Source organism: Carassius auratus, chromosome 2 (assembly GCF_003368295.1).
Source record: "Carassius auratus strain Wakin chromosome 2, ASM336829v1, whole genome shotgun sequence".
Lineage (NCBI taxonomy): Eukaryota > Metazoa > Chordata > Actinopteri > Cypriniformes > Cyprinidae > Carassius > Carassius auratus.
In genome coordinates this window covers 13,997,414-14,020,501 of record NC_039244.1, presented here as the reverse complement: position 1 = coordinate 14,020,501, position 23,088 = coordinate 13,997,414, and the positions used below count along the sequence as shown (strand labels likewise).

The window sequence follows — 23,088 nt, the reverse complement described above, 5'->3', positions numbered from 1 at the left end:
GAAGGACAAACACTTGCAAAACCACAAGTTCACACAACTCGTCTTTCTGTTCGGTCAGAATGTTTCTTCTCTGCCTATTACAGTATGTATCTGAATCAAGGACATCACAGCTACACGTACTGTATATCAAACAAGTAACACAAGAATATATGAAACTTTAAGCTTTTGGGGATCTTTACATTTATAAATATAAATATACCATAATGTAAAGTGATCAACACATCTAGAATATGTAATATTTTTGACATTCTTTCTTAATTTATTCATCATCGTTTGTGTGGGGTGCCCTTTCTTTTTTTCCACCATTCATCTATAGATGAATTTCTATCTTATGGTTACTTTTCCCTTTTTTAAATTCTTATGAAATGTTTCGCATTGTTCTATGACTTGATAGTTGAATGAAGGAATACTTGTTATTTCTTCTTGTGTTTAATTTACATTAAACAAAGTTAAAAGGATGCTCCGAGTGAAAAACATAACAGCATGATGTAAAAGGCGTTTGTTTGCGTAAAGGAATGTCGCTGCAGCGCCCGGTCAAAATACAAACTACAGGCCTCATCATGTTATCTCGTGATATATCACAGAACCATTTAAATGGATGTGTTGTTATACACAAAATCATGGCTGTAAGGTTTTAAACGTAATGATTAAGGTACCATTAGTATCCTATGATAGCTGTAACAATTTAGAGGGCGTGTACTGTTGTGAAACGAGAGAAAACGCCTCTGATCAAACAAACTGTTGCATCCATTGACGTTCGATCACATAAAAATTACTAAACTAAAAATAATGGATGGAAGATATCAGTTATCCCATAGCTGGTGTTCTGTACCCTCTGTTAAGAATAGCCTGTGATATTTGTAACGTACAGAAATAGTCCGATCTGTTATTACAACTCAAGTAAACATGCAAAACAGGTTTACCGTTAATCCATTTAACTCATCAACAAATAAAGCATCGAAATGCAGACATTGATGTGACTCGTGCGGATCGAAAATGAATAAGAATCTGTCTGGGCTGTGCCCTTAAACCACTGGAATTAATAAATGAGTCGATAGGGAGTTTTTAAATGTCGCATTGTGAAAGCAAAACTGTCAAAACACGTGCGTAACAGACGTGAAATAGGAACCGACTGATGGTTAACTGCTGCTCAAGCTCGCTCATGAAAGCAAACCTGGTCAACAGTTTCAGATGACTGAACATTTGATCTAGAGACTGTTAGAAATGAACAGGAGCTTTGAAGTATTGTAAATAAATACCGGGTCGCGATATCCAAACCTCGCGCGGTGCTCCGATTGCATCTGCGAGCCGCTCCATCTCCCGGTCGGAAAAAAGCACAACTTGTTAACTGCTGTGGATGTGACCGATGTGAAGGCAAGAAAATCACTAAACACTCATGCCAGAGCGGCTTCCTGTGACCTGCGCCATATTTGAACACCCCTATGTAGTATTCTGAAGCGAAAATAAATGAAACGCGCGGATAAAACTTGAGAAATGTAGGAGAGGGGAAACTACGAAGTGTTACAGTCCCGCGAACTTACCTCGTGCCTCCTGGGTCACCGTGAATAGGAGTAAAGTCAGCAGTAACGAGCGACTAAGTAATGTCCCCACGTCCATCGCGGTGGAGAGCATTCTTTATGACTGGTCAGTTTTTTTTCTCACACATTCAAGTAGTCGGGTCTTTGCTTCGAGAAAGGGAGCGTTCTGATTGGTCATCACGGAGAACTATGCTCCGCCCACATTGTTCAGCGTTACCCTGTCTCAGTTCAGGCAAGCTCGGCTCGGCTGTGCCTCAAAATTACTTTGAATCTGTCCTGTGAATGTAGTTAGGAAATTAATTCTGTTCATCCCAGATTCAGTTCTTATGATCAATAATAATAATAATAATAATAAATGTACAGTACAGACCAAAAGTTTGGGCACACCTTCTCATTCAAAGAGTTTTATTTTTTTTTGTGACTATGAAAATTGTAGAGTCACAATGAAGGCATCAAGGGCTATTTGACCAAGAAGGAGAGTGATGGGGTGCTGCGCCAGATGACCTGGCCTCCACAGTCACCGGACCTGAACCCAATCGAGATGGTTTAGGGGTGAGCTGGACCGCAGACAGAAGGCAAAAGGGCCAACAAGTGCTAAGCATCTCTCGGGGAACTCCTTCAAGACTGTTGGAAGATAATTTCAGGTGACTACCTCTTGAAGCTCATCAAGAGAATGCCAAAAGTGTGCAAAGCAGTAATCAAAGCAATAGGTGGCTACTTTGAAGAACCTAGAAGATGACATATTTTCAGTTGTTTCACACTTTTTTGTTATGTATATAATTCCACATATAATTTCACATGTGTTAATTCATAGTTTTGATGCCTTCAGTGTGAATCTACAATTTTCATAGTCATGAAAATAAAGAAAACTCTTTGAATGAGAAGGTGTGTCCAAACTTTTGGTCTGTACCGTATATTTACAGCATTAATAACATGCAATTATATTTTAAGTGTAAATCCACTTATCATGCCTCCATGCAGCATTTAACAATCTAAACACTGTTAACACACCTTTCTGTGATACATATGTTGCTTTATATGCAGCTTTTGTACTGCCCTGGGAGACGTATAAAAAGAAATGTAAAAGGCTTTGGATCATAAACGTATATGGCTAAAAATGCAAGAACGATATGTGCTCAGAAAGAAATAAGCCAGGCCAGACACAGCCTGAAGGCACAGATTGATTATTAGTAGCTATATCCCCAGTTACTACACTGCAGCAAACTTCTCTCTTATGTGGTCTGAGGAATACTGAACCTATAATATTACAATTCTTTTGAACTTCCTATTTATCAAAGAATCCTGAAAAAAAGTTTCAATGTTTCCACATGCCATATTCAGCATTTTAGAATGAATTTTGAAATACCACATGACACTAAAGACTGGTGTAGTGATGTTGAAAAGTCAGCTTTCCCACAAAATAAATAGATTACATTCTTAAATATATTAAAATAGAAAACAGTTTTTTTTACATTGCAATAATATTTACAATTTTCACTGTATTGTTGATTAAATAAATGCAGCCTTGTGAGCAGAGATTTCTTTTAAAAACATACAAATAGTGTCACATTAACTTAGAGACAACTTAGAGAAAGACGAGCCACACTTATAAAACAAAACATTTATTAACTCAGCACAATTCAAATATGAAAAAAGAACAGGGGAATTCTCTCTTATTGTTTCATACTTATATTTGACTTGTAGAAGATAACCAACACCGTTAATTACTTTCTACTAGTATGTTTTTCGTAATATGTCATAGAAAGATTAAACACAGTAAAGAGTAACAGTATAATGTTTTTGGGGCAACTGTCAATTTTTGAAATTAATGCCATTTAAAGTATATACTTGTTTTAGTTTTATGTGCTTTTACATTACAATTACATATAACCTCTTTTTAATACTAGTTTAAATGCAAGTTCACAGAATGGAGCTTCATGGGTGTGAAAAAAACAAACAAACAAACAAACTAGGCCTATTGAAAAAACACCCAAGAAATTATTAATACAGTGCATTTAAAAAAACTTCCAGAGCAGCCTCATTTGAACAGGGTATATCCAAATACTGATGTCTAATTATTGGAATTTAATCTGATTAAAAAGAAGCTATCCTTTAGCTCTCAACATTTGTATTACACACACACACAAGAAACTCTATGTTAGTCTTGAGGAGGGGTTAATATCATCCGAGATGGCACAGTGTAATGTGGTGAATTCATAAAATGGATCTACACTTGCTTGATATCAGGCTGAGGTATTCTTTGGTATTCTAATTGCTGAAAAGAAGTCAGTGGGTCGTAGATTGAACAGTATCAGTGGGTGATTTACACATATTTACATCATGCTCTGAGAAGAAGTGAAACATGATTGCAGTGCCATTTTCCCTGGCTTGTAGCTTCTTCTAACAGGAGCCCTCTTCCTAATAAAAGAGTAGATTGGATATTTTCCCCAGCAGGCCAGCTACTGCTGCTCCCTACATCCGCATTGCTTGACTTTATAATTGTCAGCTTTCTAGTTTCTCTCAGGGCTCTGAATGTAGCTGTTCTCAATGCAGAGCACAATGAAGTGGTTTGAGCAGCTACGCGTGTGCTGCCCGAGCAGTCTGCCAGTCTGCAGAAGAGACGCCTGTCCAGTCACTGCCATGTCATCCGTTCTCCAGGCTTCACAGTAGTTACTTGTCATTCGGATGCCTGCGGTACTCGAGCCGTGCCACACCAGTTTCTGAGGCCTTAAGTCATAGTAACATGTGCAATTTATTAATTGATTGTTCATATTATAAAAAATTTCGATAAACTGAAAAGTTAAAATATTTTCAGAAATATAGAAAATGCATGTTTATATGTTTGTATACAGTTTGTTTTATTAAGTGGCATTTTACTTTATGTAATAATAAAATGTGACTTAAAAACATGTTTATAGTGTATGTAATGTCTGTATACATTTTGTTTTATTTACTGATATTTTGCATGATTTCTGAGTGGTATTATAAAATGTGACTTAAACAGATGTTTATAATAGTTGTGTACATTTTGTTTAATTGGTCCCACTTTACGTTAGGTGTCTTTAAGTACTATGTACAATACAGAATGAATTGCTGCCATTGAGGTGGGATAGGGGTAATGTCGGGGCAGGTTCAGTGGTTTAAGGGTGGGTTAAAGTGTCGAGGTAGGATTGACAGTGTAGTTACAGATGTAACTACAGAAGTTAATTACAGATGGAATTGCAGGAAGGTATTTTAAACATAAGTACAAAAACTGAATCGTATCAAATGAATAATTTAAATGTACACTGTTAAAAATCGCTGTAAAAAAACGGCCAAATTTCGACAGTAAAATACTGTTTTTCATTAAAACAGTGCATTCTGGGTAATATTCATCGTTTTCGAGAAGTAGCCTGCTGCTATATATCGTAAAATTAACAACGTTCAAAGTTGACATCAGCGTCTGTGTTTCAAATCACACCCTACACCCTCATTCACTATTCCCTACATGAGTTTACTAATATAGTCCACCTGACAGAGAGAATGAACACTAATGAGTGAATTCAGACACTGATCAACAGCTGCTGTTAATGAGTAGAATCACTGAAGAAAAAAAAAACATAACAAGACAAACACATGAAATACAACTGACTTCAGCCACAGCCTTAGATGAAATCAACTGAAGATTTAAACGATCAACAAACAGCTTCACCAACTTCACACATTACTAACCAGACTGACTTTATTTCTGTCAGATCAGAGAACAGAGATCAAAAGATCTTATTGAGAATTAAAGAGATTTAGATGATAATGTTACTGTTTCGTTTAGCGTCACCATTGTGGAGATCAGTGTTTGCTTTAGTTTGGCTCCTGATCATTGACTTTTGCACTTTACATTTTGTTTTATTGCTGTATTTGTATCTTTATGATACATCTGTTACAGCAGTATTAATTTTGATAGTGAAGTGATTATGGTTGTTTCTAACAGGCATGATCTACTAGACTTAAAGTGTTGCTATAATAATCAAATATTAATTTGGTGTTGAAATATTTGAGTGAATGACACTTCAATTTTGTAAGATTGAAAAGTAGTGTGATAACCAGTATTTATGGATTTAACGACTAGTTTTAGTTAAAAAGTATTTCGGGCAGCAGTCCCCACAACACTCAAAGAGAGAAATCAACAATCAGCATATGAATCTCAACAATGGTGACAATCAAAAGGATCATGATGCAATGCATGCTGGGTACCAGCACAGGATAAAACTCATCCATGATTCCCAGCATGCATTGCGGCATGAATAAATTATGACCCTGAATTGTTCACTTATTTTCTTTAATTCTTATGTGCTTATAATTTTGCATTTGTTTTAAGTTTTAGTAGCATGTGTTGTGATGTTCAGAACTGATCTGTTCATTTATTTTGTGGATTGTCACCATTGTTGTGATTCAATACGCTGATTCTTGATATTTCTGTCTAAATTTCAGCAAAGGTTTTTTTTTAATTTATTATGAGTGACATTTTCTTAACAGTCTTTCATAACTTATGGCTCAGCAGTGTTCCTTCTCATGCTGTAGTATCAATATTCAATAAAAGAAGAGATACAGGATTAGATCAGAAATAATAGTATTTGTTCTTGTCAATCTATAAACAACAATATCAGATTTTTTTTCTTCTGTGTACTTTTGTTTTGCTATAACAGGTTCCAAAGGCGCATTGTTACAGCATGAAAAAAAAAAAAACCCTTAGTTGTTGAAAAGTCACGTTCAAGAGCCCAACTAAAGTAAACACTGATCTCCATCATGGTAGTGAAAAAAACACCTAAACCTATTTAACTCTCCATAAGTTCTTCTGTAGACATCTGACAGAAATAAAGTCAGTCTGGTTAGTATTGTGAATCTGGTGAAGCTGTTTTAGTAGTTGTTTAATCAGATCTTGAGAGATTTGATGTATTCTTTTATTCAGTTGATTTCATCTAAGGCTGTGGCTGAAGTCATTTCAGGGGAAGGGGAAGTCGTGGCCGGGGAAGTCGTGGCCTAATGGTTAGAGGGTTGGACTCCCAATCAAAGGGTTGTGGGTTCTAGTCTCGGGCCGGACGGAATTGTGGGTGGGGGGAGTGCATGAAAAGTTCTCTCTCCACCTTCAATACCATGACTTAGGTGCCCTTGAGCAAGGCATTGAACCCCCAACTGCTCCCCGGGCGCCGCAGCATAAATGGCTGCCCACTGCTCCGGGTGTGTGCTCACAGTGTGTTGGTGTTCACTGCTCTGTGTGTGTGCATTTCAGATGGGTTAAATGCAGAGCACAAATTCTGAGTATGGGTCACCATACTTGGCTGAATGTCACTTCACTTTCACTTTCACTTTCACTTTTTGTAGTTCGTGTGTTTCTCTTTCCTTCAGTGATTCTGCAGGTGTTTATCACTAATGCTCAATCATCAATTAATCACCGAATTATCTCATTAACTTCACTGATTCAGTGTTACTCTAACACTCTGTAGTGTGCACACATTATAAGTGTTCATTTAAAACTGAGGATTTTCTTGTGGGGTTTAAAGGGTTAAAGATTTAAGATGAAGAAAAAACAGAATGAAACATAATTTAACAGTAATAAACTGTAATTAATTTACAGGAAACAAACTGTAAAAAAACTGTTATTTACTGGCACCCCTGCTGCCAGTAAATAACTGTTTTTCTACTGTTTCTTGCCGTAAATTAATGGTTGCCAGCAAAAAAAGTGTTTTTCTACAGTTTTTTGCCGTCAAGTCAAGGAAAAACAGTAATATACTGTAAAATGTAAACGTCAGATTTACCAAATGAAAAAAAAGTTAATTTAACTAAAATATTTGTGAACATCCATAGAAAAAAAATTAGGCAAAGTCATACACTGATAATGAGAGTAAATACTGAACTTGACTGTATTAATGTGTGTTTGCACAAGAGAGATCTGTTAGTTGTGTAGTTTCGTTGTTCACCATTGTGCTGGAGAGTAGAGCCTGTGCTTCAGTCAATGATGAACCACAAATTCTGATTTTCTGCTGCTTTATATAAAGGCAGTAAATGTGGAGTTGCTGATACAGTGGTGATCTCTGTGTTAAGTACTTCAGCACATACATGTGTAATACAGCTGACAATGAGCTGCAGTGATTTGAGTAAAAGTCATGTATTTAGTTACTTTATTACTGCACATTAAGTGTAAGAAATATTCCTTCTCAGTGGACTCAAATGAAATAAGTTCAAATGAAATAAATGGTAGTTTAAAAACTCGAACTGTTTGAAGCAGTGGGAGTGGAGTTAATTTCCATGGTAGAATTTACGGTAAAATACTGTTAAAAAATAAGAGTGGTAAATTAATGGTTAAGAGCTGTAAATTAACAGTACTTTACTGGCACCCCTGCTGCCAGAAAATTACTGTTATTTAACGGCAAAATTTTTTACAGTGTAAGTATATAGTAGTAAAAGACACTTAATATAAAGTGGGTCTGTTTATTATACTGGTATTTCAAATTTTTCGGAATATTATAGTAAAATAGTAATTATAAACATATGTTTATTGTGTTTATAATGTTTGTATATGTTTTGTTTTATTTACTGCTGTTTTACATTATTTCAGATTGTAATAATAAAATGTGAAATACACGGATGTGTCTTTGTTTTTGTTAGTTATAGTCTCCGAACAATGCCATTTTGACCTGTTGTGACTTTTTTTTTTTTTTTGGCAAATATGGTGACTAAGATTAACAAAATGCTGTATCAGTTCTTTGTTTGTTCATTATTAGATAACTAATGAATTACATATTGTAAGATATAGCAACGTTTTACAACCTTTTTTCTGTCACGACACAAATTTGTAAAAAATTTGTGGCATCCTACACAAACATACGCGTCAAGCTGCTTGATAAATACAAAACACCAAAGTTACAAATAAGATCTAACAGTAGTATTCAAGTACAGAAATGTAACAATTAAATGAAAAAAACCCACTGCATAGCATTATTATTAAATAAATTAAATATAGATTAAGCTTTGTTAAAGTTCTGTTTTGTTGTTGGATAAAATTGACACAGACAGTAGCAGGTATGTATATGCTGCTGTACCTTTAAGACAGTATACACAATCACTATAATTAAACACATCTATTTTCTTTCTGGTTATGTCCACTTCACTTAATATCATAACCAACTGTGTTAATGAGAATACTTGCAGAAACAGGTATTTTAAGATAATTTTGTGTGTATGTGTCCGTTCAAGCTCAAGAAGACACGAAAGTGAACTGAATTCTGTGTCTGTGCATTCTGAAACACGTCTCTCTGTCTGCGCACTTTTGAGAGTACCAAATTGAGTTCTCTTTTGTCTCTTCTTACACATTAATGGTAATGATTAAAAAAAATTTTTTTTGTAAAATATGAACTTTCACTCTAAGATGATTAAACTTTGCAAATAACTCGCGGATCAGATGCGTGCTGAACCGTTAGGCCTAGTCCGTATGGATCAGTCTTTTTTTACACGGCACCCCTGCTCTTGCCAGATGACACCCCCGGTTGGGAAACGCTGAGATATAGAACCTTATTCAAAGTGTTTGCAGATAAATAAATTCAATTTCCATGTCTGAGAAAAGTGAAAAGAAAAAAAGCTGTTTACCAAGCCTGATCTGTCATGATGTTTCGTTCGTCAAAAGAATAAATCGGAGTAAGTGGATCAAAAACAGCCCCATTTCCAGAGAACATAGACATCCAGCTTCTGAAAAGCACATCTCCCTAGAGAAGAAACTCAAGAAGCAAAATTTAGATGGGCCGGACCAAATTACATGTAATGAGAACACATTGATCAAATACACTTGATTAAAACCTACTGTTGCAATCATGCTCTTTTACATACTTTGAGGTTCACCACTGGTAAGCTGAAGTGGTCCCCTTTCTTGACGATGCTGGAAAGGTCTTGTAGGTGAGAGGAGAGGAAAGCTCTGTACGTGGATGTCAGGCCCCTGGCACGGGCCTGCTGGTAACACTGATAATCTGCCCCTCGGATCCCATGCATGTCCCCTGAGAATGGGGCATTGAGTGCCACCAGGTGCAACTGAGAAAATCAAAGGTCAAAGATCACATCAAAGTGCTCACCTTTTCATATCAATTATTTAGGATGCAACAAGGTTTAAGCAACCCTTACTGCTGGCACTGAGTGTGCATGCTGTGAAAAAACATGGTAGCCTGACAGGAAGCTCTTTAACTCCTGCAAAAAACATTAGACGTTTACATCAGACACATTAGAACTGAAATTACATTTTGATTCTAGAATAATAAAATTTTGACTCTGGAATATTTTAACAGTTCTCTTAAATTGATAAATGGACACAAGCGATGAGAATATCGGTGCCATATCGGTTATCGGCCAATATTAATTAACAAGTTCATGTGCCCATATAATCTTAGCATAAGTGGTAAACAGATTTGGCTTGCCATAGAAGGGCTCAGAAAGGAAGTTCTATTCGGGCTCTGATTGCTCCCCTATAGACAGAAAGATAAATAAATAAATAAATATGTATAAAAGGAGGAGATTGGGAGGAGGAGGGATGCCGAAAGAACTAACAAAGGAAAAGTGTTAAAAGGCTGTTTTTTATATTTGGATATTAATTGGAAATTTAGATGGGCATACTCCTGAAATTACGTTTAATAACTTCACATATTTTGTAATTTATCAGCACGATATTGGATATTTATTATGTTTTATTGGATATTGGCATATGAAATGAAGTTGTAATAATATTTAATGAATATATCTATTCATTTTTTATGATATAACAACAAAATGAACAAAAAAATGTATCATAGAACATAATACTTAAATAAGGCTGATCTTAAAATTAATATCTACTATTCATACTGTATATGATAATATTGTGATGTCTAAATTCACTAGCAACTTGTAAAATGACTGTGTTATAAAATTGCATAGAAGTTTAATATCAGCTTTGTATTGGTTATATTATACAAAATATGAAAATAAGCACCTGGCTATGTTCCTTAGGTACACTGTGGTCGCTGGGTCTGCTCAGACCTTGTGACAAAGCAGATGTGGAACTGTCTTGGGAAACTGGGATTAGCTTTCCTAACTAAAACACAGAAAACATTTGAACAAGCATTCAACAACAAAAAATAGTTCCTCTTTTTCCATTTGTTATGAAGGGAAATGTGAACAGTAGATACCTCAACTTTCTTCCAGCCCCCTGGTACCCTGATGTACAGTTCACTTTTATCTATGACATATGCCAGAGTCCCTTCTGCACCCTCACTGGACTCTCTTATCAAGGTCTGAGTGTTTAAATATGTTTTCACCTGGGAAGGCAAAGCAAGCAATCATAATCTAGACAAACATTAAAAAAGCAAGATACATTTAATCTTTTATGAGTTTTGTGCCATCTGACTAACAGGGTTTCCATGGCCAGGAGCACCAGGTGGCCCTGTTGGACCTGGAGGTCCAGGAAGACTTGCAGCTAAGACAGAAACAAATAAAAAAGTTCAAATGTAAAAAATATTAGTGCATTAGTAAGTTGTTGATAAGAACAAAGTCACTCAAAATGACCCTGAAGAGAAATATATTTAATAATGCATTTAGGCTAGTCATCTAAAAAGTTTGGAAAAGCTAACTTTTCTGAGTCATGATAAAGGTGTTTGTTGTCACCTGAGCCATATACAGACGGAGTGCCTGGTGGTCCAGGAGGTCCTGGTGGCCCTTGTGGTCCTGAACTTCCAAAGCCAGGCGGTCCTAGAAGGCCTGGGGAACCAGTGTACCCAGGAGGACCAACAATAGAGTCCCCTTTAGGTCCCTAAAACACATAGCATCACATTGGGGCTGGAATGTGAGAGGGGACACTTCTACTAACATTTATCAAAAGAAGCAAAGTCTTAGTTCATGTCTTTGTTTCAGCTGACTTACCACAAAGCCTGTCCTCCCAGGGAGCCCTGGTGGGCCAGGAAAACCTGGATCCCCCTTCTCTCCCTTTTGCCCCTTGTAGCCATTATCCCTGTTAGTACCCTTGGAGACCCACACTCAATATTGTTAAAAACAGCAATAAGACATGAACAATCATGGATCATGGACAAAAAAAAACCTGTAGATCGTGTGATCACTCAAATTTGATACATTTTTAATTTACTTTTTTAATCATTATCATCCTTATTATTTATTTAATTAAACTTAATTTTTCTCTATGAAAACCCTTGTAGTCCCCTGAGGGTCCCAAGTCATAAGATGTGTTCACACCGTGTTGAAACTATGATAAAGATAAGTTTCTAACTTCTAAAAAGCATTCACATTCTCATAATTACAGCTTGTAAACTCTGAATTTTGAACCTGACTGCTACAATGTCACGTGGAAACACTCAAACTGACAGTGGCTGCAGCAGTAAAATATATTTACTGTAGTTAACTCGTGTTTTTAAAGGGATAGTTCACCCAAAAATGAAAATGTGATGTTTATCTGCTTACCCCCAGGGCATCCAAGATGTAGGTGACTTTGTTTCTTCAGTAAAACACAAACTGAGATATTTAACTCAAACCATTGCAGTCTGTCAGTCTTATAATGTAGGTGAATGGGAATCACAGCTACAACATTAATTAAACCATGTGGCTCCTGATGATACATTGATGTGTAAAGACACAAAAAGATCTGTCTTTTGCAAGAAACTGAATAGTATTTATATGGATTTTACCTCTGATTCACACAATGTCTGAAAAGTTAGGACCATTGACACTCCTAATTGAGATTGTAGATAGGGTGTCGATGGTCCATTTGAGAGATAGGTGGCAGTAATGCATTTATAAGTCTGCGATCCACCATAAAGCAAGAAGAAGAAGAAGATGCATCACACGCCTGCTGCTGAAAACGTGCTCAGGAGAGTTCTAACAGTTCTGACATTGCGTAAATCAGAGGTAAAAAACAATACTGTTCAGTTTCTTCCACAGACCGATTGTTTTGCGTCTTTACACATCAGTGTATCGTCACGAGCCACAGGGTTTATTTAATTTAATTTTTTTGTGTATTTTTTAATTTTTTTAATTTTTTTTTATTGTATGTTTTAGCCACGATTCCCATTCACATCCATTATAGGAGTGACAGACTGCAATGGTTTGTGTTAAAAATCTCCTTACTGAAGAAATAGTCACCTACATCTAGGATGCGTTGGGTGTAAGCAGATAAACATCAAATATGTGAGACACTGAACAAGTACGTACCACATAATCATGAGGAAACATAGACACTGTGAAGAAAGAAAACAAAGATCATTGGTGAGGTCTAGCCACTGGACTATGTGCCACTGCCATACAGACACTTAATGCTATTTTTCTTTATTAGTTTATATTAATTAATTAATTCAATCATTCATGCATTCATTAATTCAGGGACAAATCACATTAGTAATACATAAAAATCAATGTAAAATGTGCCAGATTTAGCCAGGATGAATAATGTTACTCTGTAGTTGAATATATATAATCTTTTAATTCTGGTGAGATTCTATTGCATTCATGGGTTCCACTAAAGGTGAAGGATAACTGACTAAGTACTTGGTGGTATATTATCCGCCCTTGTACCAGCTCTTGTGTTCATTGCTGTTATTTGATTTATGTACTCCTTAAATATGGGTGGAGCAAAACCAAGGCATTTTTTATTATACCTGCAGTTCCTGGCAGCCCAGGATTTCCCAAATCACCCTTGTCCCCTTTGACTCCTAATGACACTCTTCCATTGCCTGGTTCAATCGAGAAAAAAAAATATATAAGATATATTATAATATATAAAATATTCTAAACAAAGAGTTGAAAAGGCTGCTATATATGTAAGATCTGCTGCATATACCTGGTTGTGAATTGTTGTTGTTGACCTGTAAGATTTTTGTTTTGGTATAAGATTAGACATTTTGGACAGAACAAAAGTGAGGATGAAAATATTGTCTGATATGAAATATTAAAAAGAATATGAATCCATGCATATGCTAATGTCAGCATATTCAGAAGTGAAAGGTTTTGTTAGTGTGACATTTAAAAATGTACACAGCACGTAAAATCCTGTAATACAATTAATTCACCGCTGAGCCCAACAAATGTTAGAGCTCATGCAACATGCTTTAGTGAGCTTAAGAAAGCACCTCAGATGAGATGAGATAGTGAATGGGAAGCTTCTAAACTTCCCTTGTGGTTAAAGGACCATGGAGAGACACTCCTGAATTTGTAAAAAACAGCATAGTGCAGGCATTATTCAGTTGCAAAATAAATATAAAAAATAAACAATAAACAAATAAATATAAAATCAGAAAAATCTATGTTTAAATCACATAAATTAGATTTTTTAAAAACCTGTTCTATGCTGTTTTTATGGTCATGAACCCAGGAATAATCCAGAAAGATCTTAGAAAGCAAAGTAGCCATGGCTAGTGAATTGGGGGAGGAGCTGAGCCAGAAGGACAGAAGGCCACACCCAAAGCCAAACCACCAATCAGAGAATTTCACTCAGTAACTTACTGGTATTTTGCAGTGTGGTTTACGAGGAACTGGGAAAACTGTCTTCAAGATTTAGAGCGGAATCATTTTATGACTTTTGTGAAAATTGCATTTTAGGATGAAGCACACTTCAAACTCTAAATTTCCATATGCTGCAAATCTGATAAGAAGATCAAACTTACTCTATTGAGGCCAATTACTCGTCCTGGTGGCCCTGGAGGTCCAGGTGGACCCGGTGGACCCTTGAATACAGGTAAGCCATTATATTTAATTAGATTTAAAAAATATGAAACATACTGGAAGCATTATGTCACAAAGAAAAAAAAATTAACATACAGGGGGACCGCTAGAATGTCCTTTGTCCCCTTTCCTTCCAGCTATTCCAGGCCGACCCTAAAAATACAATTTGAGGGAGTTAGTGGAACAAAACATTTATGAAATTGTAAACAATCTTTAAAAATGTATAAAACTAACCAGTCGACCAGGAATTCCATATTCTCCTTTTTGTCCAGGTGGTCCTATCGGCCCCTAAAGATCCAAGAAAAACACACATATTCTCTGATAGAAGTATTTATGCATGCATGCTTTATTTTTTGTGTGAGAGAGATGTATCTTACCACAAGCCCAGGCTGTCCAGAGGGGCCGATGTCTCCCTGCAAAAGTACAACAATGTCAATGTCAGACCACTGAGGAACAACACAAAAAGTTTAAGCAGAAACGTAAATAGTTTCAACCTTCATTCCCTTTGGTCCTCTGGGTCCTCTCAGGCCTGTTATTACAGAGCCATCAGCAGCTATGGATATGCCAGGCTCCCCCTTTTCTCCCTATCAGACAATAAAACAAATTATATTCCATAAAACTTTACTAGGCAATCAAGTAGTTCTAATGCAGTTTGTCTCATAAGAGTAATAAGTGAAAAGTCAACTTTCATTAAACGTGCTGTAAGCAATTTCAACCAAGTTCTGCTAACCTGAACACATAAGTGAGAGAGAGAGAGAGAGAGCGTGGGCCTCTCTTTTTCAATGATCTCTGAGTTGGTAAAAGCATTTTATGTGTGCTATTCAAATATAGCTTAGAGCCCCTTTACAGTAAGCAATCAGATGTGAAGGCTATATTACAGCGATAAAGACAGCAGCTCAGATTTATGAATACTTGAAGACAAAATGAGCCCTCATTTGGAAATTTGTCATGTCAATTGTGTGGTAATGATGGGAGAGTTTGTGCTGCTTTATATACAGAAAGCTATTTCTGATCACATTTTAATTAAACTCATACCTTTAGTCCTGGAGGTCCTTGAATACCTGGAAACCCAATATCACCCTTTGGTCCTCTTGGGCCCTGAGCATTACAACATTCAAGCAAGTTAGTTCCACAATTTTTGAATACCACAAAAATTTGCTTCCATTTGTTACTCTTAAAAAAAAAAAAATCAAGGTTATAGTTAAAGTGGACGTGAATGGGGCTTATAAGGAAACTGTAGTCAGTTAAGTGTGTTAAGATTATATCACCATGACAACATAACACTAAAAAACTTTTTGTAAACCATCATAACTCACTACATATGCAATGCAGAAGAACTGATATAAGTGCTTAGATAAGTTTAGAAGTTTCCCATTCACTTCCACTTTGAGTTTTTTTTTTTTTTTTTTTTTGAAGACAATGGAAGTGATTGAACTTGCATTGAACCTGGAATCTTCATTTAATAGTTGTCTCTACCACAAAATTTTAAGGTGAGAAAAAAATTACTAGTCACCAAAATATGAATGAATTTGTATAGCATTTATATTGCACTTAATCGTGTATTGCTGCACACCCAAAGCGCTTTACAGTCATGAGGGGGTCTCTCATCAACCACCACCAGTTTGCAGCATCTACACTGGATGATGCAATGGCAGAACACACACCTGCTAGTACAACAGCACCACACACCTGCTACAGGTGGAGAGGAGAGAGAGACACAGCCTATTCAGCGGATGGGGATTATGAGGCGGCCATAATTGACATGGGCCAGTGGAGGGAACTTGAATAGCACACCGGGGATACACCCCTACTCTTTACAAAACGTCCACAGTGAGCACCTGTGAACCTGCTGGTCTCACTAACACCTCTTCCTGCAGCAACCTTGTTTTCCCAGGAGGTCTCCCATCCTGGGAAATGACCAGGCTCAACCCTGCTTAGCTTAAGTCGGCAACCAGTCTGTGATATGGATATTATATACATTACATGATACTGTAAGGAGAACTGGTAAATTCATATACAAATAGACCATATGACAAGTCTGAATCAGTAAAAGCACTATAAAGATGGGTCAGACCATCTCAAGTGGTCCAAAAATGTTAAACTTGCAAATTGTAAACAAATAGCTTGATCATTTTTTTTTTTGAGTGATTACATCTCTATGTGTATGGGCACTGCTAAATGTATTGCACCGTTGTATTGCAAAAATGGTCAAGCAAACTCCATAGGACCAATTGTACTCAGCACTCAGCAACTTAGTAGCATAAGTTTAGCAACTTTATCATCATCAACATATCATCTTGAGATAGTTTAGTGTATAATAGTGTATAAAGCAGACAGAAATTGAATGGCATTCTTACAGGGAATCCTGCTCTGCCGGGCAAGCCTTCAGGGCCCTGCAACATGCACCACAAACACACAGAAGCAAGCAAAAAAGCATAAGGAATGATATGAATACAATGCATGATTAAAGGGGATTGATCCTGGACACATTTCTTGCTAAATGTAGTTTAAAAGCTGACATCTGTACTGTCCATGTTAAACATGCAGTATCTTAAAAAGCTTTTGAGCTGCTTTACGTACCATAGGGCCTGGCGGTCCTCTGATCTTAGTGAGGTTCAAATTGGATGCAGTATTATTAACAAGGAGCTGGAGGACAAAAGAAATCATTATCTTTTAGAATCTCAAGCAAAATTTAGCAGCAAAGCTGGCTACCAGACTTTATACTTACATCCTGGAAGTTAATGATCGGTCCAGGAGGGCCAGGGGGACCGGGAAGCCCTGTGATGCTCAGACCATCACGACCTTGCTCACCCTAAGTCACAATTAATAGAGCAATTTACAACATGTTCTACACACAAAGTGAAATTGCTCTCCGACTGCAAAAATCATACAGTGTTTATTTAGTTTGAGATGAATATGACCATGCATTTTTCATAATTTGGTGTGAATCAATAAAATACCTTCTCTCCCGCACTGCCCTTGTCCCCCTTTGGCCCCTGTATACAGCGAGGTAACAAAAAACAGCAAAAACATTACACATTTATTGTGCCACAGTTACTAAAGTACATTTTTATCTTTTGCACACTTTTGTTCCATTTGCACCATTTGAAACATTATTATATTATCTCTTTTGGAAGTACTCCAAGAATGCAAGAAATAGAAGACTGACCCTGGCACCTGGTAAACCAGCTAAGCCTAGTATTCCATCCTTTCCTGGGGATCCTGGTTCACCCTGGATAGAGAAGAGACAGGGATCAGGAAACGTATTTCTGACATTAGCCCTATTCAGATGGTTATTGTTGTGAAGTTATTTTCTACCACTGCAGGGACCTTTCTCTGGCTGCTTTTAGAATTCAGAATGTCTGTGGAGCCAAGCAGATTAATTTTTTTTTACAGGTGTCCCCATGAGACATAATTACTGTCTGAATAGGGCTAACGTGAAATAAAATTAATTGGAGTTTAGAAGGTATTTAGGGTTGTCACGATCCCTAGCTGAAGTGCCCATGAGCTACGAAAGGGTGTTTATATGTATATTTATATGTAGCTTTTAAATGTGACTATAGGGTAGTTTGACAAACCTTTATAGACAAACCAGGGGCTCCGTCAGCACCAGGAAGTCCCTACAGAAAGGAAACAGAACAGGTATATTAATAAAATATTCTATATTGTCAATTTACCCACACAAAAACACACCAAAAACATGACATTGGAATGAATGAATGAATTAATCAGTATAAATATATTTAGTTTAGCCATACATATATTTTAATACTGCTTTTTTGATCATCAAAAGACTTAATACAAAAATCATACTTAATATTTCAGATAAACAGACCTGAGGTCCTGGTGGACCTGGTAGACCAGGAGGCCCCTTAAAAAAGAAAAAAAGAAAAAAAAAAGAAAGAAGAAAAAACTACATCCAACAAACTTTTTTGTGCACAAAGAAAATTATGTTTGATCAGTGTGGCATGCAATGATGCATCCAAGGTTAATGAAGGACCTTGATATGTTGATGGAGAATGACAAAATATCTGTAATGGTTTTTACACTCACTTGATAACCTTTTGAAATTCCAGCTCCAAGAAACAATCCGCTTTCACCAGAACCCTCCAAATCCTGTCAGAATAAAACACCTCCTGTCTTTAGACTAATGAGTACAGAAGCAAGACCAACTTAGAAGAATAATAATTAAGGTTCTGAATGGATGAAATGGTGTGCTGACCCTGAAAAGTGATGTTTGAAGAGTTTCTACCCCAAAGAACTAGCATTATCTCAAACCCAGCACAGCTCTCTTTTAAGGGTTTGATTGACTTTTTAAACTAAAGTGCTTCACTAAAAGAATTAAAACATATTTTTATGACTAAGAAAGAATTGGAACAGATGTGACCGTTGAATTGTCATGTGTCATTTGAGATCTGATTATCCATGATCATTACTGTTTCAGATGAACCTTTAGCAGTAGTCTGTTGTTGACTATAATGTCCTGCATTTAATGTGAAATCCCAAAAGGTGTTTAACCACCAGTGAGTCTCGAAGTAAAATTGATGACTGTCAGCTTAGGATTTTTCAGACCTTCAAAGTGTCCATCATGAAGTTATTACTTAAAGGTCCTGGTGGGCCAGGAGGGCCAGGTGGCCCAGGTACACCCCTCGGTCCTATAGGTCCAATAGGTCCAGGGTCACCATTTTTACCCTTTAGAAGAAGAATGGAAAGAGAGAGAGAGAGAGAGAGAGAGAGAGAGAGAGAGAGAGAGAGAGAGAGAGAATTACAATTGAATATAATGGATGCTTTATCTTCACGTGAATTAAATGTGATGATTGCATAGATTCCTATTAAATTGACTAAATTTTGTTCAGGAAAAATTTGTTAAACAATGTTAAATGTGATGCATCATAAAGGTGCGGCCATAAACATGATACCTTAAGTCCAGGGAGCCCTCTTATTCCTTGTTCACCCTATGAAAGAAAAACATTACATGTACAGCTCAAACTGGAACATTTATGAAGGATGACAATACAGTTTTATCGAACACTGAGTGAGTTGTTTCTTCAAGATGAGTTAATTTTTTTTTACCTTCACTCCTTTCGGACCCTGTGGTCCAGTCAAGCCATCCTGACCAGGAACACCCTTTAAAGGTCAAACAGATGAAAAGGCCTGCTTATGACATTATAAAAGTCAGTATCAATATAGACACACTAAGTTACATTAAAAAAATAAATAAATAGTATACATGTTTTTATTGTGTCTTGATATGACATACAGGCGTTGGACACAGATATTTGAACGTTTGGAAAATAGGCAATATTTCATTAATAAGATGTTTTAACACCATTAGCCTTTAATATCCCCTTTCTTTAGCTGTATATTGTCTATAAAAACACCTGCCAATTGCTTTAGAGAATTTGAAGGATGGAACATGCTTCTCATTTTCTGTTCAAAACTGTCCACGGTGGATTGAAAAGTTTTTATTTTTTTATTTTAGTATTGGTGTCTGTGATTACAATTTTAGCAGTTGCAGCTCTTTTAATGGATGTTGGCTTTGAGAAGTTCTCTGTAGCTGTTTTTTGTGGAAAAGAGTGAATATTGAGGTTTGACGTCACTTTGATCTTTTGGGTTGGACACAATCCTTCTTAGTGCTCAATGGTCGCCATCATTCAATTTAACTTTCTGTTAAACTTTCTGTTTCTGTTAAACAGGCTTCCATGATTTGTGCTTGTTAAAGGTCTGACAAGTCACCCATTTCCCCCAAGGCTTGTACTAAATACTCCTGAACAAAACTTATACTACACTCCATTTATACTACACTCCAGATACAAACTAGGGACAAGGAGAAGAAAAAAAAAACTGAAAGATTATTTTTATATTAACTCATATAACTAAGGGCGTTCACATTATTTAGACTAATCCTAGTATATGATTATGTTTTGTCTCAACATAATATTAAAACTTACATTGCCGTTAGTACAAGCAGACAGTTCAAAATAAAAAAGACAGATTTTCTCCAACATTGAGAAAAATGCAGCACACAAAATGTCAAAAAGCCTGTGTGTTCATCCCCTTTCAACCTCTACTACTGTTGGTTTTCTGTCAAACTACAAAAAAGCATCTACAACTAATGTAAGACTACTGTATGTTTTACAGAGAAATACCGTTGATGTTTGTTTGTATATGTCATTATTCCTCTATTATTAAATTTGTACTCCAACATAAACTGACCCACCCCCCCACCAAAAAAAAAAAAGATATATAACAACTTCTAAAGTATCTAACAGCCCTCTGTTAGCTATTTGTAAGGAGTAGAGTAAAGTGTGATGTAAAGCCTTAGCAAGTATTTGGCTGGATACATGCATTAGATTCACTAAACTAAAGTTTTCAGATAGATTGAAAGAAGGAAAGAAAATAACACGAATCAGCTATAAGGGCTGTGGTACAACCATCATTTAGCAAACTAGGAAGTCTTAAGAAGTGATTGATGGGGAATGAATCAATTATCAGCTGGTATGAGTTACTTATCATTTTACACTGCTTCATTTCAAGTTTTCTGAGTGCATTACACATCATGTGTTATATGAGATGTCAGGGCCAACAGGAGGAGCAGAAGAGATATGAATTCCTACGAAACAAACTTTTATTTCTTTCTGTAAGCCTTTCTTAAGCAACTGATTTAACCGAAAAGAGAACATACTCACAGGAAGTCCAGGTTGTCCATCTCTGCCATCCTTGCCAGGGGCACCTGGTGGTCCAGGCAGCAAACTCCTTAAGGGGCCATTAGGACCAGGTGGGCCAGGTTTCCCTGGAGGCCCTGGAGGACCAGGTGGACCCTAGAATATCACATTATTGTTAAAAGAGATATGCACTGACAACCTTTAATATTAAATGCCAGTGCATACAGTATGTACTATAATATCTTCAAAACATGGGCACATTTACTTACTCTAAGACGTTCTGCATCAATGTCAACATCTCCAAATCCAGAGCCGAGAGAATCAAATCCATACTGTCATTGAAAATGGAGATACATTTGAATAAACATGCTGCACAGCATAGACAGTTTTAGATGAATCTAATTAGTTTCATAACTGACACATTTTGCAGCCTTGACACTGTTACTGAACTGATTTAAACCAACAATGAATTGACTGAATTGAAGAAGAATGATGTCTTTTAAGAGGCGCTTTACAGGAGAATTTGAATTGATCTCATATTTGATTATTTTGTTTATTACTTTGAAGCTGCTTTGAAAGTTGTGAAATTCTTTGAAATCTTTATTTTAAAGCATAGAGGACAACATCAGAATACATCAGATTAATTTACAGTTGCCAGAGACACTGTCTGGAGAAATAATGCAGTTACAAATCACATGCTTTAGTAACAAATGCACTCCCCCCTCCCCCCACACATAGTTTGTGTAATATACTCACTGGAGCTTTAGTTGGTTTGGCTGGCCCTGGTGGTCCGGGAAGCCCTGGTGGACCAGGTAAACCAGGTTGACCAACCCCAGGATCACCCTAAAAAAAACAACAGGCCATAGCGGGATGTTCTGGTTACACTGTGGCATTGAGGATAATCACGTTTGGGATGCTCAACTGCATTATCCCTCACCTTTTCTCCTTTGATTCCTGATTCTCCAGGCAATCCTGGAAGTCCTGGTGGTCCCCTCTTCCCCTGTATTAAAGAGACACTGTATTGAACATGAGGCCAAAAATTAATTATTATATTATATCCTCCTTTTTTTCAATTACAACAAGTGAACTATATTTCATGTGACTCAATTTTTAGCTTCTCTAAGCTTCTCTAAATTCAAGTAAAAAGTTGGTTCATCATTATTCAGTTAGCAATTATAATATGTGCACAATAATGTTCATATATCAATTGAACTTTGTGCAACACTGTACTGAATGGATGTCCTTCATCTCTACATGCCAGTATATTCAACTGTCCATATCTAAGCAAATTATTACTCACCGGTTTTCCTTCTTCACCTTTGCTTCCCTTTAAAAAATTGACAAGAGTTAAAAAAAAATCTAGTTTACTCAGTCTATACTGCTAAGAAATGAAATGGTTCTATGGATTCTATAGAAATCTATAGATAAAAAGTTTAGACAGCATTATCATAACCCATAGTCTCATAAAGAATAAAAACACGTCTCATCATCATAAGGAAATAATCATACAGGTTGTCCATCTTTCCCTGGTGTGCCTTGTCTTCCTGGTGGACCCACTGGACCTTGAGGTCCTCTCTGTCCAGGCTGAGCTGAATGTATGGGTGGGAGAGATGGTCCAGCAGGTCCAGGGGGTCCCGGAGGGCCTGCAGGTCCAGGTTCTCCACGCTCCCCTTTTTGCCCCTGGCCAGAACCCTGACACATTTCAAGAAGAAATCTCATTATCTTATTCATCAATTTATTAACATGTCTAAATGAAGTCAGTTAATTAAAAAATAAGTCACCTTTTTCTTGTTACAACTGGAAATAAAGCGTAACACTTACATCCCCTGTACTCTCTTCTGTTTCGTCTGTTTTGTAAGTCCCTGAAAAGATTAACAGCCAATATTTAACATGATCAAATAAGGACCTGATCCCAAAATGCAAATAATCAACATTCACAAAACAGGCAAAGAGAAGCTAATAGTTTATCTTAATTAACGAGTGTCCTCTCACCTCTAAGCAGCCTTTCGTCTGTAGGGGTCACATGTCCTGAAACTTCCCCTTCGTCCATGTCAGGTAACATAGTGGGTGGAGCTTGGACAGGAAAGGTTGGTCTATATGTCTGCAAGCAATAATACACCAAATGGCTCTTATATTTTTACAACATATATTAGCTATAATAATATAAA

General features: G+C 36.7%; 2 protein-coding genes across 4 annotated transcripts in view; both read right to left on the bottom strand.

The window, feature by feature from the left end:
- The window catches only part of LOC113116701 (TGF-beta receptor type-1-like), a 32,777-nt gene extending 31,110 nt beyond the window's left edge, over window positions 1–1,667 (bottom strand). The window contains exon 1 of the mRNA XM_026285016.1: window positions 1,542–1,667. Within this exon, the coding sequence (XP_026140801.1) occupies window positions 1,542–1,632 (91 nt within the window). The 5' untranslated portion in view covers window positions 1,633–1,667. The remainder of the gene's footprint in view (window positions 1–1,541) is intronic.
- Window positions 1,668–3,144: 1,477 nt separating this feature from the next.
- Window positions 3,145–23,088, bottom strand: part of LOC113116685 (collagen alpha-1(XV) chain-like) — a 37,670-nt gene continuing 17,726 nt past the window's right edge. The window contains exons 6-43 of one of the 3 annotated variants that reach the window (XM_026284989.1): window positions 22,913–23,021; window positions 22,742–22,782; window positions 22,430–22,612; window positions 22,221–22,247; window positions 21,858–21,920; window positions 21,677–21,763; window positions 21,190–21,252; window positions 20,945–21,076; window positions 19,329–19,382; window positions 19,175–19,210; window positions 18,828–18,947; window positions 18,309–18,371; window positions 18,091–18,126; window positions 17,834–17,875; window positions 17,425–17,487; window positions 17,216–17,251; window positions 16,984–17,067; window positions 16,836–16,901; window positions 16,613–16,648; window positions 15,291–15,353; window positions 14,750–14,839; window positions 14,633–14,668; window positions 14,490–14,543; window positions 14,352–14,408; window positions 14,198–14,257; window positions 14,037–14,078; window positions 13,375–13,399; window positions 13,193–13,267; window positions 12,750–12,775; window positions 11,451–11,549; window positions 11,196–11,340; window positions 10,943–11,007; window positions 10,721–10,849; window positions 10,525–10,626; window positions 9,684–9,746; window positions 9,396–9,593; window positions 9,159–9,274; window positions 3,145–4,265 (exon numbers count right to left, since the gene is read on the bottom strand). In XM_026284989.1, coding sequence (XP_026140774.1) covers window positions 4,049–4,265; window positions 9,159–9,274; window positions 9,396–9,593; window positions 9,684–9,746; window positions 10,525–10,626; window positions 10,721–10,849; window positions 10,943–11,007; window positions 11,196–11,340; window positions 11,451–11,549; window positions 12,750–12,775; window positions 13,193–13,267; window positions 13,375–13,399; window positions 14,037–14,078; window positions 14,198–14,257; window positions 14,352–14,408; window positions 14,490–14,543; window positions 14,633–14,668; window positions 14,750–14,839; window positions 15,291–15,353; window positions 16,613–16,648; window positions 16,836–16,901; window positions 16,984–17,067; window positions 17,216–17,251; window positions 17,425–17,487; window positions 17,834–17,875; window positions 18,091–18,126; window positions 18,309–18,371; window positions 18,828–18,947; window positions 19,175–19,210; window positions 19,329–19,382; window positions 20,945–21,076; window positions 21,190–21,252; window positions 21,677–21,763; window positions 21,858–21,920; window positions 22,221–22,247; window positions 22,430–22,612; window positions 22,742–22,782; window positions 22,913–23,021 — 3,003 coding nt within the window. In that variant the 3' untranslated portion in view covers window positions 3,145–4,048. The remainder of the gene's footprint in view (window positions 4,266–9,158; window positions 9,275–9,395; window positions 9,594–9,683; window positions 9,747–10,524; window positions 10,627–10,720; window positions 10,850–10,942; window positions 11,008–11,195; window positions 11,341–11,450; window positions 11,550–12,749; window positions 12,776–13,192; window positions 13,268–13,374; window positions 13,400–14,036; window positions 14,079–14,197; window positions 14,258–14,351; window positions 14,409–14,489; window positions 14,544–14,632; window positions 14,669–14,749; window positions 14,840–15,290; window positions 15,354–16,612; window positions 16,649–16,835; window positions 16,902–16,983; window positions 17,068–17,215; window positions 17,252–17,424; window positions 17,488–17,833; window positions 17,876–18,090; window positions 18,127–18,308; window positions 18,372–18,827; window positions 18,948–19,174; window positions 19,211–19,328; window positions 19,383–20,944; window positions 21,077–21,189; window positions 21,253–21,676; window positions 21,764–21,857; window positions 21,921–22,220; window positions 22,248–22,429; window positions 22,613–22,741; window positions 22,783–22,912; window positions 23,022–23,088) is intronic. The other 2 variants (XM_026284998.1, XM_026285003.1) reach the window with 2 other exon arrangements.